The sequence below is a fragment of the Gallus gallus genome, chromosome 8 (assembly GCF_016699485.2).
Source record: "Gallus gallus isolate bGalGal1 chromosome 8, bGalGal1.mat.broiler.GRCg7b, whole genome shotgun sequence".
In the NCBI taxonomy this organism is placed as follows: domain Eukaryota; kingdom Metazoa; phylum Chordata; class Aves; order Galliformes; family Phasianidae; genus Gallus; species Gallus gallus.
Window position 1 is genome coordinate 18,525,317 of NC_052539.1, and position 19,564 is coordinate 18,544,880.

The 19,564-nt window shown below is 36.8% G+C and overlaps 1 protein-coding gene across 5 annotated transcripts in view; it reads right to left on the minus strand.

Moving 5' to 3' along the window:
* Positions 1–314: 314 nt before the first annotated feature.
* GIPC2 (GIPC PDZ domain containing family member 2) overlaps positions 315–19,564 on the minus strand; it is a 54,063-nt gene continuing 34,813 nt past the window's right edge. For 2 of the 5 annotated variants that reach the window (XM_046944807.1, XM_422385.8), the window contains exons 2-6: positions 16,120–16,305; positions 12,798–12,978; positions 9,580–9,689; positions 8,765–8,846; positions 315–1,552 (exon numbers count right to left, since the gene is read on the minus strand). In XM_046944807.1, coding sequence (XP_046800763.1) covers positions 1,398–1,552; positions 8,765–8,846; positions 9,580–9,689; positions 12,798–12,978; positions 16,120–16,302 — 711 coding nt within the window. In that variant the 5' untranslated portion in view covers positions 16,303–16,305 and the 3' untranslated portion in view covers positions 315–1,397. The other 3 variants (XM_046944806.1, XM_046944805.1, XM_040705344.2) reach the window with 3 other exon arrangements.

Genomic DNA, 19,564 nt, shown 5'->3' on the forward strand with positions numbered 1-19,564 from the left:
CTTGAAGAGCATTTACAAGACTCCAAGTCAGGCCCCATATTTTTGTTCAATTTCATTTTCAAGGACACTCATTATGTGTTATTTGGCTAAAATGTAAATTGCATATATTTTTTCCAAAAAATCAGGATTGCTACAATTATCTCTCGAAAGTTATGTTTTCCACATAAATTAGCAAGTATCTGTCTTGATTAAAACCTAACACAGTAATAACTGAAAAAGAATACAGTTATAAATAAAAACAAAACACTGCTCTTCATTAAATATAGAGTGAACAGGAGGATAAATGCAGACATAGCAGATATATTAAGAGACAGTTAATTTTTAACAATCTGAGATTTATTAGCAAAACATTACCAGTTAAAAATAAACATCTATGTACAGTATAAGTTGAAATCCTAAAGTATAAAATGATGCTAATTGAAGTTTTAGACATTCATTTTCATCCAAACTGCAATTGTGATCATACAGTTACATCTGCTGATTTTGAGCACCTTCTTAAATATCTCTACATTGCCATTCTGAAAAAAACAACAGACAAGATAAAGGGGGAACTTCACAGGATTTCAGCAAGGTGTTTATTACATGCAAAGATCAGTGAAGCATTTAGTCATGTACTACAGTCTCCAGTGCCAGATCACAGACATTATCCAAATATGTGAATAGTAATCAAAATTAACATTTGTTTCTTATTATGCAGTAGCTATTGTGATAATATGGCATCTGAATAAAGCAACAGATTCCCGCTCTAGGCATTGCTACTAAATCGTTTCAGAAATATCTAGGCAGTGTGTGTTATGATCAAAAATGAGAGCAAGTCATTTTCATTTTAAAGTCATGGTTTTTGGTTTTTTTTCAGAGGAATGTACTTTTTCCTGTACTTGGGTTCTCCAGAGGCAGGGTGGTTTCTTCTCAGCACTGTCTACTGAAAAGTCTATACCCAGGCCAAACAGTACAGCTCTTGGCCTACCTGAATACTTAAGAGCCAGCAGATCAGAGAACTGCAGTGTGTTGTTGATTATTTTTTTTTAAATCAAGTTCATAAATCTTTCTAAAAAAAAAAAAAAAGATAATCCAAAAAATATTGTTGTATATATCTATCACTCCTCAAAATAGATACCAGAGTACATAAAATGCATGTATAAATACATCTACTTGACCCTTCTCCTCTCAGTGATTTCTACACGTAAATTAAATGTTCATTTTAAATGTGCAGTTGTTAGACCTCTGGGTTTATCTTTTTTTTCTGTTAGAAACTTTCCTTTGTAAAATAAAGTTTCTGATAAGAATACTTATATAGAGCACCCCAGATTTATATCAATAAAAATATTTGTATTCTGACATACATATTTCAAAGTCATTTTATATTTTTGAATTGAGAATGGTACACTTCACAATTCTCATTCCAGTCGTCCTTGTTTAGCATCCCCTATTGCACCCCACACGTCAAAGACAAACTCATCTGGAAATGCAAAGTCTCCAAGAGTTTCATCCAATGCCACTGCAAATTCATCTGGGTTTTTCTTGTCTCTTCCTGCTTCCACCATTGTTGCAGCTGAAAACAAACAAACAAAAAGTAAAAAAAATATTCTCATGGAAGTGACAACTAACATTTGTCCAAGATATTTTCTGTGAGTTTTCAGAGTCCAATAGTGTTAAGGGGATTTAAAGCTCACCTACTTACCTACTAATTAAATTCATTAATATTTATATACCCTCCCCCACAGTAGATACATTATGTTCGGGTAAATGGGAAAGCTTCCTTGGAGTGTTCATTACATATTCTTTTATTTGTTTGGGGGATGTTAATTCAACCAGTCTTCATTTTTCTCTAACTAAATTATGTTCACCATTCATTACTACATACGAAGCATGGGTCTAAAGGCAAGGTACAGCAGACTCCTGTGATAACAAAACCCATGTTAATGCACGACCAACTTCAATGAGTTTGATGTAGGCTCAATGACCTGAAAGGCATACTCAAATGCTTCTTCCCCCCCTCTAAACAACAAATAAAAGATCCCAGCAAGTCAGAGTTTAAAGTAGCCAAGTTTGTTGTGGTTTTGTTGTTGTTGTTGTTTGGGGTTTTTTGTTTGTTTGTTTTTACAAAAAGTTTGAACATGGGAAAATAATATATAACCTGTGCAGTAGATACACGCAACCAAATCAGTATGAGTCAGCTAGAAACAGTTCCTAAATTTAAGTATAACCTGTATTTGGAAAAGAGCAGTGATAAAAAAAAAGGATAGAGAAAACACTTGAATACTCTACTTCAGGAAAAAATAATTCAAAAACTATGAACTACATTCAACATATGCACAGTGTCAAAAAAAAAACACAAAAAAGAGCAGAACATCATTCGTTATGAAACAGAGATAGACTGATATCTTGTTTAGCAGGAGAAATTGTTGGATGAACACACGAGAATCAGTCTTTATCAAGTTTCAGACTTCAATTTGGAAACTGCTTTAGCCACTGAACAACTCCTCAGATTCCAGGACAAATTACAAGTCTATCACAAATAGCACTCAACAGTGGCTATAGGGATATTAGCACCAAGGAAAGCTGTGAGGGCTCAAAGCTCTCTGTCACAGCACCTGCACCTCCTGAAAAGATGAAAGACGTCAGCTCAGGAGAGAACAGCAAAGCTAAGCTAAGCCAGTAGGCTATCTTGGTTTGAGGAATGCAGAAGACTGTAAAACAGAACAACTCAGCACAAACAGGACGGCTGAGCGAGTTTATTTTCTGAGCTGTATCTCTGCTCCACAGCCTCTGCTCATACTAAAAAAAAATAAAATTACATTGTACAATAGATGAAATCCTGAATCATAGTCTGATTTATTTCATTGTCACCTTTTACACCTGCCTTAAATTGCAAGCTGTTCTTCATCTTTTGTTATACATCAAGTAACCACCACCTTCTTCACGAACATATTAAATGCTAATGTCACACGTGAAGGACTTAACTTCTAGCCTTTTTTTTAGAGGGATAACTGAGTGGAAAACATGTATTACAGTGCCTGAGAAATGGAAGGAAGTCCTGAAATCACAGAAGACCATTTTCAGTACAACAGTCTACTGCATACTTACTATGTAATGCATGCAGCATGTGGTATTGGAATGGCAAAATCTCACTGATAAATGTAAAATAAACTTTCCCTGTTCTAATGTGTATTCAATACTATTTTTTTAACCTGCAACTGTTTATTGACAGTTCGAACTGTCAGGAAAATAGAGCTGGTTATTATGCAAACTTTTAACAAGCTGAGAGCAAACTGGAGCCACATGCCACGCTGTAGACGTCAGCAACAGCAATTCTGAAGAAATTCAATGTTTCAGTTTTAACTACATTCAGACGTGAGACTGCAAACAGGATCTCCATGCCAAACACCACAAAGAAGCCCAAAGTCTGACAAACAAACTGCTGTGCTCAAGGAAGCTTAAGCTTTACCCATACTCCTGGCAACACTACAGGATCTCAAGGACTCAAGATGTCTTTCCCTACCACAAGTAACCTATCCTTGTCGTGTGGATTCTTTCTGCATCCCCCATGAAGTCCCTGGGATACTGACTCAGAGCGGTGTAGAAGGAAAAAATGAGGTGAAGGGCTTAATTTAACCTTTGCAGTCTTCCTGGTACGAATGAGGATACAAAGCCACTCCATATAGACACTGAAGCAAGGTTGGAGGGAGAGAAGATGTGCAAGGTGAAAGACAATTTAGACATAAAAAGTATGCCTGGACACATTTCCTTAAGATATTAAAAAGAAGGTAGTAAACAAAGGAGTGAGGATCCAGACAAGTATTCCAGTGGAAAGGGTGGTAGCAAGGAATTCTGGAGATAAACTGATACATGAAAGAGCCATGTGATCACTAAGAGCAGTGATAACACATTCTTATACTAAAGTTCAACTGTCCTAGTTAAAACTTCAGAATCACACAGTCATTAACCAAAACGCTACTTCAAACACAAGGCTTTTTACATATTGAGCTTCCCAAATTATGAAGTGACGTAAGTCAAAATGTCACAGCCATTTGAGAGCAGCAGCCTCAAATAAAAACGTTTACAATCATATTGAACAACTGCAATCAGCACTACCACTACACTTAATGAGCTATACTTGTTAGCGTACACTGCTCTTCCCTAATTCACCCAGTACGATAGAATACAGTTTATGCAGAAAGTGCAAGATCTTCCTGCTTCCTGCCTACCTTTTCAGTAGCGTAGTGCTGACCTCTAGTGCCAGCAGCATTATATTACCGTTCAGCAAACGGCAGTATGAGATGGAAGCAATCCCTACTGGCGTTGTCACACCAGTTCTTATCACCGATGTATATGAATGGGCAAACATGAACCCTATATTTCGCTAGTTTCATACACACAGAAGCACTTAGACTGGTTACTCTATCACACAGTGTACACGTTCTTACCCCTCTGGGCAGTTACCTCATGCATGGGGTGGCATCCATGCCCTCAGAGGCACAGCTGGAAAGTTCTGTGCAGAATACGCATGTTTACGTGGTGACAATTGCAATGCATAATTCCCAAGGCAAAAAGTGCTTAATTCAAGGGTATTTGGTAGATACGTGGCAATTGGAAGAGAACTTTACTTGCTCTCAGAGGACAACATCTCCATGTCAAATTGGCTCCACTCCCCCTTTTCCCCCCACTGCTTCTCATGACAGCTGCACAATAAGTGACTGCATAAATTTTATTCTAATACAGAGAATATTTTTCTTGACAATTTAGATAGTCCCATTGTCTTCAGAAATTTGTTTTAAAATCCCACTGCTAGCAATGCTCATACTTAAGAAAATTTCATATAAAATGTGAGAAGTTCAGTGAACTCAAAAGTGACAAAAGAAATTGTCTTCTCAGCTTTAAGCAAGGAAGCTCACTATCAGGCTTCCCAGAACACAACCACCTTACACAGCAGTTTTTGCCACCTATATCCTCTTCTGTCACTTTCAGAAAAAAAATATCTTTCAGAAGCCTTAACAGACATTTCAGTATTTAGCTGTAATGATATCAGAAGTTTTGTTTTCACCAAAAGGTAACATATATTAGTCTAGCTTTAGAAGAGCTAAAATTATCATCCATACTCCTTATCAATATGACAGAAAACAAAGCATGCCATTAAAGTTTTCAGTGTTTAATATACCTTGGTGTTAGCTTCATGTTGAACATCATCACAAATTAATCAATTTGAAGGGCACAGAACAAAAACTGGAGAAATATAATCCTTTGGAGAATTAAGCTTGGTGACAGGCAAAGAAAGCAACAGATTCAAGGAGAATACCACTTCATTCAAAGCATTTCAAAATACAAATGTACATCCCAGCAATGTTGGGGTGTACAGGTGATCCAAGAATGAAAGCTTATGTGAGAAAAAGCTTAAACTACATGGAATATAGTCATATTTTGAGTATAGGGAAAGCTGGAAAAACAGAACCAGAAATTGAAAAGTAGATCTGAATTCTTCTAAACAGAATTGGAGAATATGCTAAGGTATGTAATGCCTGACAACATAAAAGGAATATCTGAAAGGAAACAATCATCCAAAAGCATAGAAATAGAACAAATATTTATGGATGAAGAGTGACCAGAAGATGCTGGAACATCTCAACCTAGACAGGAAACCCTTTTGTGAAAGTTTTTTCCACTGATAGCATTCTGGGGTTGAGCACTGTAGATCCAGGCTTTCTCCCATCCACAGTCTTTGATATCAAATACAGCTTACCTCAATTCACGGATTTAAAAATAAATGCCATAAGAATTCTTCACTTACACCACTTTCTGAGCTATTTCAATTAATCAGCTGTTCATGTTCCTCTATCAAAAAACACTGACAAGATTTAGAATAATCTTCAGCAGCCCTCACTAATTTATTTGTATTTTAAAGAAAGCTGAAATCTTTGCCCAATTTCTAACGTACGCATGAAGCTGAGGAGTACATTTCCAGAGCCAAATGTCTCTTCTATGAATTAAGCCAATTTTTTTCAGTAAAATAGAGGTAGAAGTGCATTCATGAAGCAGGTATGTAAATCTCAGCAGCATTTAGATACCTGAAAATAACCATCTGTCGTCTCCCCCCCAAAAGATAAAAATATGATGTTCCATTAAACAATTTCCAAGCTTTTCCTCCAACTCAGAGGCTCATGCGTATATTTAGTCAGCCAATCTTGAAACTGCCAAGATACTTAGAAATGCAAAAATTAAGGGCTTTATCTCATCTTTAATTCTGTCTATAATTTTACATTATTTTTCTTTCTCTTCTCTCTGACTTCTGGCTCAAAATTGGGGCACTGTTTCAGAATTCAATCTCACTATGGAAGTGTCATTTTAATGGAGATGAAAAAGTAATATTAACTGACAACCAGAGCTTCTGACAAACAGAAGTGCATGGGAGTTAGCAATGATTGAGATCTTAATCACTTGTCGGCTGTCGCATTGTGATGACTTGCATTTTCAACTAATCTGGCTTGAGTAATGAGTGAAATTTCTAGCTGAGCAGTGATTGGCATTCTCTGAATGAATCCTCATATTTCATCTTCATGGGTGACTGATCACATCTAGTATATAAAAAAACTGACATATGTTAATTGAACAGATTTATGACAAGTGATTAGCTCTCCTTTCCTAAAGAGATCTAGAGCTGTTTAATTATTTAAAAGTGATAAAACTTTTTCTTTCTTTTTTGCCATCACCATTGGCCCTTGACTAAGATTTGAACTTCAAGAAACAGCAAGAAGCTTCAAGGATGCAACCCAGAGCTAGGTAAACCTGTAGGCTTTGATTCATGACAATTTCTCTTTGTTTAACAGCCTTTTGAGAGGAAGAGAAAAAAGAGGCAAAAGGCAAACCAACAACCCAGTTGGGAAGCACAGAGTAGCTTTGAGGACAAAGACCTGTTCATTCTTTGAGCATTTTTTAAAAGCATTCTTTAGAACTATCCAAGCTACATACTGAAAGATGCAAGGAAATTAGATCTGTTAAAATACATATATAAAAATATCAGAGAATTCATAGGACTCTATCAAGTGCTTGGCAACCAGCAGAGCCAAGCTTTCGCTACAAACAGAACTCTTCAGTCGACTGTACAAGAACCTGTTATGATAGTGAGAGTCGAAGAAAGGGAACAGTAGTTCCCACAGGAACTCACGATCCTGTGGCATAGCAGAGCATAGCATACCCTGAAGAACCAAAAAACAAACTCTAGCCTACAACCTCAGGATCCTGGGCTACAGATACCAAAACAAGAGCTACTTGTTCCTATGGGGCAAGAGGCATGGAGACCTTGGATGTAACTAACAAGGACAGAAGCCTTCAGAAGACTGGATCAAGCTGGGGCTTGCAACAGCTGCAGGACAAAAACAGCTCCAGAAGGGGTGACTGGCACAAGTCTCGGAAGCTTTGAAGCCTGAGCCAGAGACTGTTCACAGTAAGCCTAAACAGAGGGTCAGTCAGCACCACCCAGGGCTCCTGAGAGCATATTGCATGCCAGAGGCATCATGTACTAGAGTTGCTGGGAATAGAATTTTTGAGAACTGTTAGTTTCCTTAGAATTGGGAGGCTAACATATGCAAAACAGCACTATCTAGTTTTACGCAGCTTCACTCTCGCTTCCATGCCAGGAAGCCCACCTTTACCTTAGGCTGAGAGACAAATAGTAATTCACCTACAATTTTTCCTGTGAAGAAATGTGTAGAGCTGCCAATAAGATGCTTGCCAGTAGGAGCAGCTGGCAAAAGACTTTTGGTTATTCAGATTATTCTCTATTGTTCTCATTCCTGTCTGCTAACTGCTGCCTGTCCAACCATTCTGCTTTGCCCTTAGCTACATGCCAGACCTATCGCCTCTTCTGCTTTGCCTCTACCACTTCTCTCACATAAAGGCTTTCTTTCAATATTGCTTCCCATTTAATTTGTCCTTTCCTAATTCTTGGCTGATTTTTGATAGTATGATAACAAATAACTTCTGCCTTTGTTTCAGTATTAACAGTATCATGAGGACTGCACCCAGCCACTGCTCCCACCCTGGCAATTCTTAGTCAGCTAGACCACAGAACATGAACAGCTTCTTCGCTTACAAATGGAAGTTCATATTTAGTTGGTGTGAGATTAACAGAGAAACAGATGCAGGCGCAAGTTTAGTGCAGTTTTAAGGAACTTATAATACTGATCTTCATCAGTTCCTTTCACTATAAATTGATTATTTTAAAGCTAGCAAATGTCATGAAAGATTTCCTGTGTTTCTTCAGTAAACAGGCTCTAAAGAATTTGATAAATCTGCAATTACTCTATCGATCCTGTTGCTAAATAGTTACTCCTTGGCTGAAAAAGGTCTCAGATTCTAACTTCAGTGATCTCCTTTAAAGCGTCTAAGCCAAGGAATGAGAGAGAGAGGGGGAGGAAAAACGGCAAATTGATATGCTTGACCTTAACAATCCCCCAGCCTCACATACAAGCTCTGGTAGAAAATATACGCCATAGAGAATGGCAGTGACAGTTAATTAATGACAAATAACTAAATAAATTATTAACTGGTGTATAGATAGCGTGCAGAAAGAAGATTAATTACATCATAAGGCTTGTAGTGAGAAATTCCCCCTTTTATCAACTTGGAGAAATATAAGCAAGGTTTTGGGTTTACATTCTAGACAGGTTTTGTTTTGCTTACATCCACAGACTGAAACACTCTATAAATTATAGGCTAGATAAAATGAGAAATTATTGAATCATATAGTAATGCATTTGTTACAACTCACCTAATTCAATATCTCTTATCCCCATATACGTTTCAAGAAGTTCATCCACTTTTTTTACTGCTTTTTCTTCAACTTCAGACAGCTTTATTTCAATAAGGGAGAGAAAGTGCAAAAGTATTATTATATCCTACACAGACTTTAAAACAACAAGAAATTGCCTACTGCTTATCCTCACTCTCATTGTAGCTGCTTAGACGTACAAAACCTAAAAGTAAATCACGTTATCCCTCTCTATTCCCTTCTTTTCACAAACTAAAATCATCCTACAAACTTCAAACTAAATAACTTTTATACTGACCAAACAAAACACAGGTCTTTCAACTCCTGACAATACAGACCTTTATCAAAGCCTCATCAGCTTTAGAGGAACCTGAAATAAGAAAAATTTCTTCTTCCAAACACTATTCCTGGTTTTACACACATTCACGTCAACAAAAGTTATTAGCCTCTCCTAACAACCATGCTTAAACTAGCCCAATACGCTCTGTGGTGTCACATACAGAAACACATCTTCAGCTATTGCTTTTATTTTCTCCTTCCTTCTTTTCAGAACTCCTAGGTTTAATACTCTTTAATATCATCCATCTAGACATCTAGGTAAAGGTTCTCTATTTCCAGATTCTTCAGCCTCATCCTATCTTTCCTAGCCTTCAACTTTGTGTAAATATTTCTCTTTGCAGAAAACAGTCTTCACCGTAAGTCCCACAAACTTTGTAACGTGGACTTTCCCTTCCTGCTTTACCTTAAAAACCTTCGGGAAGACTAAATTGGGTGCTAGAAGACTGAACTATTGAAAAGCCACAAAATAACCATACCATTTCCTCCACAGTGGCAGGGCCTTTATTTCTCAGTCGAAGTGTTTCTCTCCCTCTGGAGATTTTAGCCTCTGTCAGAGTCCCACCTTTGGACCTTGCTGCCACCTTTTCTAAAGTCAAAAAGAAAACAAACAAACAACAAACAAACAAAACTAAGTATATGGTATGTTTACAATGCATCTGCTTCGCTGTTACCTTCAGTTTTAACTCTAATCAACATCCAATAGGCATCTAAAACATAAATTAACTACATACTCCATATAGCTTTGCTGACAATTTCTTATCTTCAAACTTTGATAATCACTTTTACTACACCAAAGCTGGGACATCTATTGACCAATATATCTGTTGAACCTTATTGCATTCAGTATTATATGTGCATTTCATATAATTTTACTTTCATATTCTACAAAAACCACAAGTACTTAGCAGATGACATCTAAAGTCATCACCCAAATGTAGACTTACCCTGCTCTTCATAGGCAGACTATATGGCAGCTGTAGTTTTGCAACATTTTCATTCTTTACTTCAGCTATGATGAAAACACCACAGCAAAATGTGTGATAATGAACCATACAGTGGTGAATAGGTCTGTTCATTTCAAGCTAAACCATTTGATTACTATCAGTCACTCAGATGAAACTGTCCATAAGTAGTCCTGTGGGAGTTTTTCCACAGGCTTCGGTAAGGTCAGGATTTCACACCTAATAAATCCCTGAAGAGAATGTCTGGTTTTATCTTAAGTTTTCTTTACCTGAATTCAGTTTTCCTTGTTTATTATGTTAGTAAATTGAGTATGAAATCATAAGATACGTCCTAGATCATAAAGGCTGAGATGAGCCATAATTTCACATTCAGGATTGGCGAGGATTTAATTTACTTATTAACTCAGGAGTTAAGCAGTTAACTTGGAAAGTACAAGAAAGAATTTTGTAGAATTGTTTTCAATGTGCTAGTTTATCCTCCAGACTATCCTTACTTTTAGGAAGAACTTATGCTGCATGCATTTTGCCTATACTATTCTGCTAAAAAAATCTTGAAATGTGAACTTTAATGAAATTTAATATCTATATATTTGTTAATTTGTCTCAAAAGGCCATTCCTGATGTAATATACATATTTTTCTAGTTCTGTCACCACTAGAAGCTTAAACTATTACACAACCTGTGTTTGCAATACTTCACACCAAAGCATTCTGGTCAACATAGAAGCTTTCTTTTTCATTTAAATTTATAGTTTGCCTTATGCTGTCTTTGCTTTGTTTCTATTAATTTTTCACCAATTCACTGAAGCCTAGCTTATGATTGGTAAGGACAAATCTTATTCAGAGAAGTCTTCAATTCTGTACTTTAAGCCTTGCCTCGGGCAGCTAGTGCAGCATCTGCACACAAGGTAGGAAGATATCCAAACAGTAAATTACGCTTGTATTCACTTTCCGCTAATAGGAAGGAAAATAAAAGCTGGTAATTTGACAGAGACTTGTCCCTCATTCCTACACCTCTACAAACATAAAGTAACCAGGTTGTGCTGAAATTAACAGGAATCCTGCATCTATTTGTCCAGTAGGATCTGGATCTTGTCATCTCCTTTGTGGCTATTCTTGGCATGCTGCAGCATAAACCATCTCATACAAATTTGTGCCAAAAGCTCAACTGCACCTAAGGCAAAAGCCAGGGTATTCTTAACCTGTCTCAAATTGGACATTGGGAGTTTTAAGCTTATTTCTGTAGAGTAAAAAATATATGCAGCTTTCAAAAATCTGTCCAAAAAGCTCTAATTCCCTCTTAATTTAATGTCAGACAAAAGGTATTGCCATGGAATTACCAAGATTCCTTCCCTATATCATCAGCAGACTAAGAGGTACCTTAATCATCTTAGGAAAATAACTGTTATTAAATAATAGTTCAAGTCATTAAATGCTGATTTACCCCAGTCTCTACAAACAGACTATGTAATAGGCTTAGTCCTGAATACCCATATTAAAAAGATATTATTGTACTGCTAATTGCAACACTGTACGTATGCACATTGCACTGAAGTATATTACAACACACAAACTTAACAGGAGTATTAACTTAAATCCAGTGATATTACAGACACATTATATTCTGTGCAGAAGCACCAAAAGCAATCTTCAATTTTCTCTCGGTTTCAATTTCTGCTGTTATTCTGACACCAAGCGTCAAGACTGGTGTATGACAGCAGTTGTAAACTGCTAACAGATAAAAAAAAAAAGAAGAAAAAAATCAAACATTTTCCACCGTGGTGAAGACACTGAGTGTGCATGAAGTCATACATACTTAAAATGCAGCAGTATTCTCTACTTTTTTGTTAAGGAAAAATAATGCATGGATCAGGGGAGAAACAAATCAAAAACTAAGAGAATAAAAATCAGAACTCAATCTCTATGTTAGCTCCCTAAGCTAACTCAACATATTTTTATTTATTTTTACTACATTAATAAAATTAATGTACATAAGTATTAGCAGGAGGTATATGTTTGCCCTATGTAAGTATCACTTTCACCCAGCAGTCAGGTGTCAGGTAGAGACAGAGCTGTGTCTAACTCCTTTCCTTCAGTGGTAAGTATACCTTAAGTATAATAAAAGAGTGAACAAAATGTTGGGGACAGCAGCCAAGGAGGTGCCCTGGGGAATACCAGACTCTTCTCTGCTTCATTCTTCTGCATTAGAGAACTCAGTCCCAACTAAAGCTCACAAATAGAAAAATCCAATACACGGACAATCAGGATTCATATATAGGAGATGAAAATAAAAACAGAGAAGAAAGTTTGAGGATCAGTGAAATGATCCGTGCTTTAAAACCATGGCTATGAAACAATTCCTGCACTTGTTTTGCATTGTCATGTGGTAGCAAAGAAATCGAGCAACTGAGACTCAGTTCTGAGTCAGCACATACCAGGATAACTGCTGGAGAAAGCAGATGGAAGAAAATTCATTCCTAAAATTCCCACTCCAAGAAAAAGAAACGTATATATATATATACACATATAGATATACGTATCTATATATATATACATATGTATATACATATATATATACATACATATATACATATGTATATGTATTCTATATATAGAATGTTCCTCTCTTTTTGCAGCGGTTACATTACCTTGCCTGAAAACAAACTTATAGTGGAGTGCAATGTTGGGAGTTCAGTATCCAGGGAACAAGGCAAACAGCCAAGCAACACTCACCAAATGACTTCATAGGCTCTATCAGCTTCAGCTTAAACACCCGACCTTTCTCCAGATCTTTTAGCATTTTGGCAACTTCATAATGCCGAAGATCTGACACATCTCTTCCGTTTATAGACTCTATGTGATCACCCACGCAGATCATTTTGGTTTGGTCCATAAGGCTTCCTTCCTTTATTCGCTGTTGTTTAAAAAACAGATAATACTTATGAACATTTTTTTTAAATGGTAAAGAGGTGACAGATTCAAGAATGTCAGTTAAAAATATCAATAGCAATGAGTTTGTTTTACCAACAGGACATTTTGACTGTAAGATTTAGGTCATAAAACACATTTTAGAAAGAAGTATTTTAAAATAAAGTACATTAATATACATTGCATATAAAATCAGCAGTGGGAAAAAAAATGCAATCATACTTCAGGATTTAAGGCTTCTGATCAAGCTAAAGTTTTGAGGGTCTTTTGCTTTAAAACTGTACCCAAAGATGCCAGTAATGTGAATGTCTTGACTTTTCATTTTGATTTAATAGTCTGACAAGTATAGCTACAAAAATTCTCACGTATAGTCCTCATACATACAGAAAATGTACTAAAGAATGAGGTACTATGTAAGTCTAGTCTTAATAAGGCTTATCTATAGCAAGTAAACTTCTACAGTTTTCCTCACTTAGCTATGTAACTGCATATGGTAGGTTATTTCCTGTGAAATAACAATGAAGGACAAGAAATGCTTCCAAATGGTATTTCAGGGAATACAAGTGGCATAGAGGCAGAGGTCATAAAACGAAACAGAATTCAGTATTCATAGTTTTTCCAAAGTTCAATTTAAAGTGAGGAAAAAACAGTCATTAAAAGATCTTTATGATTTATCAAGTCAATTAAAGGACCATTAAGATTTCAGCGATTCGGTTTATTGATGTTAAATGCTGTCATGTTTACTGTGCTCCAGTCATGAAAGCCATTATCCTATTTAATATAAAAGCTATGACATTCTAGAATGTCTTCTATTTTGCAGAGATACAGATTTCATTTGAAAATCTTCCTAAATAATGAACTTCTCAATAAAGACTGAGGCTGGTTTCAGGCTGGCTTTGAGTTTACAGCGAGACAAAGGAGATAAATAAGTTTCTATCTAATACTATCGCACTTATCCTAGCTGCTAACTATCTAAAAATCTGCTTCTAGTTTATGTGCACATGTCTAAGCCCATGTGTGCCTCCATCTGAGAGTCAGTGGGAAGTGTGATAGCGCTCACTATCCTATAAGACACTGCAACAATTTTTAGCTTCACACAGAGCTTAACTCTTTCTAGCACTTCCTGTTATTGCTGTTTAACCTAGCTTAAAAACAAAAAGAAGACTTACGGTAAAAGAAGAGAGGGGTGTTGTATACAAACAATAAACCAGGTCCCAAATGCATTTCTATTACCAGGGTTCAAAATTGTGTCTGCCACACTTCATGTTTAGTCTAAGCGTTGAATCCATTCTTATTACCTTTTCTTCACTTGGATCCTAATACCAACACTGTTTAAGTAGTATTACCTGATAATGCCTTTGTGCAGCATTCAAACATTTTTTTAATGTTTTTTTTTTAATGCACTCCAAGTTAACTGACTCAAAACAGTCAAACTATAATGTCATAGTAATTAGGATGCAATTGATATGCTTGTACTTCGAGTGCTCTAGAGAACACGTAGAAACTGGAAACTCTATTTCCTATAAAAATATAAGAAAATAATCCCAAACTATTTCTTAAGTAAAGACAGTTTCTGCTTATTGATTTAGCAAGTCAATTAAATATATAATATATGCAGCTTTTACTTTTGTGTACATATATATTCTGCTGTTTAAAATCAGCCATTAGCTAAATGTGCAACAGTAACAAAGTAACCTTGTAGAAAATCTTTTAAACTGATGTGGAATTGCATTCCCTGAAGACTGCACCACATCCATTACACCTATTACTAGACTAATACAATTACAACATTATATTTATTCAGACAATTCCTATAAAATTTCCTGGAAACTGCAGCTTGTTGATGTAGTGAGGGTTCTCCAGTCCAGTCAAATTATACAGCAGTCAATGCGATTGTTATTTTCCTCTTCCCCTATTACCAATCATGTACAGAGAAAGTCACGCTCTATAGAGAGCTGCACAAGTGAACTTGAAGCACTGTTTTTAATGTCTTCTTTTAAAATACAGCATAAGTAGCAGTGTGACAGAGTGTTATGGGTTGCATTGATAGTACCACTGAAAATTCAGAGTTCCCTATCTAGAAACATAAAAATAAGGAGACAATTTTGCCAGACTGCCTGTTGAAGCCTCCACTGAATCTCAATTTTGTCAAGAGTGATCTCTAGCACTTTTTTTTTTTTTTTTTTTTTTTTGGACAACAAGCAAGCCTACGTCTAGTCCACATCCTTTTTTATATCCATGGTAGCTAAGAAATGAATAGAGAATACAACCTCTACATACAAGAAGCTCTGTTAATAATAGTAATAAGATTAGCAGTTGAGACAGCCATAATCAAAGGTAATTTCTAGTGTCTCACCAGTAACAGTTAGTTGGAGTAGATTAAAGCAATGCACCTAGAAAGGCTGAAAAAAATTGGGCAAGGTTCCTAATACCTAGTTTAGCAGGAAAGGTGTCATAATTTCCTCCATCTACTCGTCTCAAAACAAACTGCCTGGAGGTCATATGGGAGGTGAGGAGGAGAGCAATTATGATTAATACATGGCACATGCTACTGCCTATATTTTCTATGCAAGCTAATTGGGGTGAACTCTGTTAATCCATGTCCTTACCACCTTTTAATCCATCCTACCTAAGGCAATGCCAGTACTGGAAAGCTGAAAGTTCTCTTTACTTGCACCTGCTCTTATAGAGCATGCAGGATTTTACCCCGTGAACACTCAAAGACTGAAAGAATACAATCTTGTTACGATGAGTGACAAATGTGCTATAAGGATCTAATCAATGATGTCAGAAAACTCACTAAAAAAAAAAAAAAAGAGAGGAGGCAGACATAAGCAGTATGCAACACTTATCATCTTGGGATTGGTTACACAACATAACGGTCATACCATAAAGCCCACACACATCACAGAAACAACAAACAAATGACCTAATTTCAAAATGACACGCAGTACAGAAATAGCTGAACTAATTTCAAATGATGAATCTAAGGAAAAGCAATTTTTTCTGGTACTTGCCATATGCTAAACGGCTTGATAGTTCTAGAGGATCATTAAAGTAATAATTAATCTACCATAGTAACAGAAACCTCTACAAAACAAAGCATTTAACTGGAAAATAAATTTACCTTTATAAAGGGACAGCCAGCTCCATTGTCTGTAACGGTAAGCCCAAGCAAATCATCAGATTTAAGAACTTCCACTTCTTTTCGTTGTCCTTTTATGTGGGCAAATATAAAATCCTCAAGGCCAATCTGTGCACCTAACAGCTTGTCCATATCAACCTTATGAGTGTTCAAAGTACAAAACATGATCTGTACAGGAAGGAAAGAAACACATTACCTTAAAGTTTAACAGTTTATTAGGTTTGGTGAACTTGACAGGCTGATGGGCTCTTTTAAGCAGAGCATAATACCAGCCTCTGACAGATCCCATAACTGACACAATAAAAACTCTCTTTCTACAGCTGCCCCAGGAGAGGTGACACTCTCCATCCACGCAAATGACAAGAAGCATCAATAGCTCAGACAGCAGATAACAGCTCGCAGGGAAGAACAGAAAGGGACGCATCTGTGCAAGCAGCCTCTCACGGTCTGCCACAGGACACTAGCAGCTTGAGCTTCAGCTGAATAGCTTAAGGGAGGCACGAGCATGCCACCTCAAGAGCAACCATCATTTTGTTCTTTGTCACTTACCAACCTCCAACTTGGAGTATTGCTTGTGGACAGACAAGGGGTCTGCCCACCACAGTTCTGTATGGAGGAATCAGGCCCGCCCAGGCAGGTGTTAGGCATTCTGATATAGCACATGCTCAAAGGGAAAATAGTCTAGCCAAAAAATAAGAAAAAAAATCCACTGTTCCACCTCACAGCTAGGGCAATTTCATCTGCCAGCTGCTCACCAAGTTGAGGCCAGACAAGAACAAGGCCTGAGGCCCGCCCCACACAGCTTCCTCCCAAGCAGTGCCAGAGAGTACAGGGCCACAGGCCAGAGAAACTCCATCCCTAAGATCTACGTCTGAGGCAAATGATTCCCTCAAGACCATATTTCAAGTAGAACTGAAAGCAGGAAAGGAGGAGGAGTCAGCTTGATACTGCATTTGGCCTCCGTCACAGGTGCAAGCCACTGGCAAAGGACATCATCATATTACGTCTGCATTGCTGCCAGTGGGATGCATCTGACAAAAACAGAAGTGGGATGTCACAGTGTCCTACAGCTCTGCTACTGCTCTAGTGGCAGCCTTGTGTGGGGTCTAGCATGCTAGCCCAACCGCTTCTAGTCACAAGCATATATAACAGCACCTGCAAAACACCTGGTGCTCTGATGGAAACATGGGCTTTCCTTCTTTCCCCATCACACCTACAAAAGTTGCATGGATTTCAGCCCCAGAATGCTTCAAATGCCCTTTTCTTCACTCTGGTGTCACTGGATGATGGCAGGAAAAAAATGAAATGAAATGAAAGCAACCAAGCTATTCAATTCTGTTCTAGAACAAATGAGGGGGAAATGCTTTTCTTAATGTATTTCAGAGAGCACATTTTGCTTTCTCCATTTGTATAGAATGTGGAGTCTATATAAACATGTTGTTTCACTTTTGAAAAATGAAAGCTTAGTAGTGAGATGGAAATTCTGGATTGGTGGAGTCTTTAGTCATTTCTTTTTAAAAAAAAAAACCACAACAACAACTAAAACAGTCCAATTACTTATCTGATAATCTACCAAACAAACACTCCAGCCTAATGCTTTAATAACAACAGTCACAACAGTACACATCAGTTGTGTCTTAACAGACATCAGTTTTATTCTCTCAAGTAATGCAAAAGTTTTTCAAGTTAATGAGCACTTACAAAATAATACAACTTAGAGAAATTCATATGGCTATAATCAGAATGTTAAATTTTATTAATCACACCTAATTATCAACATTTTTTTTTAAACAAAAAAGTTTCAATCTGAACAGATTATATAAAATTCATATATACACTCAGCTTTCTTGCAAGCTACGTAACTTGGCCAGTTTACAACTGCAACTCAGTTCTACTTCTTACAGTGAACAACAAGCCCTATGGCTTTACACTTTAGACATTAATATCCTTCATCTGACCTTGTCAAATAGACAATCATCTAGTAATCACTGTCACACCTTTGAATAGATAAAACTGGCAACAGGGCAGAAATGTGATATTTAGAAACTTGATCCAGAGTTTCTCTTTTTAGACCTTCATCTGGATGGTATTCTCCACTACAGCCTACAAGTCTCCAGAATTCTCAGTGAGTCAGCTCCATACTAACCACAAGGCTGAGAGAACATCAACCAGGTCAAAAATAACACTTAAATCATTCTTTATCCTCTTTAGTGAACAACTGCTTTTTCTCAGAACAGATATCTTCAAAGAGTAATGCACTAAAGATGTATCCACCCAGGATAATATACAGTTACACCATCAGTTATAGCATAGCTTTATTTGTACGACTGAGGACTGCCAATGGAAAATTTATATTTTTTCCTAAGTTTGATGTAAGCTTAATATAGGTACCTAATAACAGTTTATATACCTGATTAAAACAACAGCTACTGTAGTACATTTTGCCATCCACTCAAAACTCTGTATTATTTTAAACAGTAATTTTCTTACCCAGAAAAGAAACAAGAGAAAAATCAATGTGTAATTATCATTGTAAAGTCCTTTCTTCCCCTTCTTACCCTTAACATTCATGTGCATTCGATCTTCAGCTCAGCATAACAGTGCTGTGACATTTCATGCCAACTGTGGCAAAGTATTATAAACCATAGCTGCTACATCAGTCCTGAAATATCTAAGATACCTCCTTCGCTGAGTTATCTCACACAGCAGATAGAAGAAGGAAATTCCATTTGGCTGGCAGAGACCTCATAAAATAGATTCATCAGATAAGATTACTAACAAATTATTTCCTGCATCCATATTTTCAATAGTAAGAGACACAGGTCAACAAAAATGGGGTTATACTCTGTTATACAAAGTAAGAAACTACATTAGATAAGAAAGAGGGTCACGTTATGTGTTATATAAAGTACCTATGCGGTAACTTATTGCATATGCTTTATTAATCACATTCTTAACTTCCATTAAGCCTAAACCTTAAGAGTTCAAAAATAAGTTGATTGAGCAATAACATAATCAGAAGTTATTAAAAGCGCTTTTTGACTCAGTACAGCTCATATACCTTTACAAAGGACATCGTAGTCACGTTATTTAAGAAGCTGAGATGTAGGACTTCTACTTTGAGCAAAATATAACACCCACTGACATATTTCCCTCTATATGTAGGTGTTACCTATATCAAGAAACCACCACCACGTTTTCTAGCTACCTTACTCATTTCACTCTCCCTGGGGAAAATGCGGGAGCCTCAACTTAGTGCAGTGACAAGAGTAACCACATCCTCTTGGTTTCAGTGTGGTTTTGGTACTCTATCAAGTAGGCAACTTTGTCTCCCCAGATATATTCAAAGTACTATAAAATAAGCTTTCAGTGTTTTATTGTTTAAAAAAAAACCCAAAAAACTCCAGAACGTACAAGAAATAGAGTA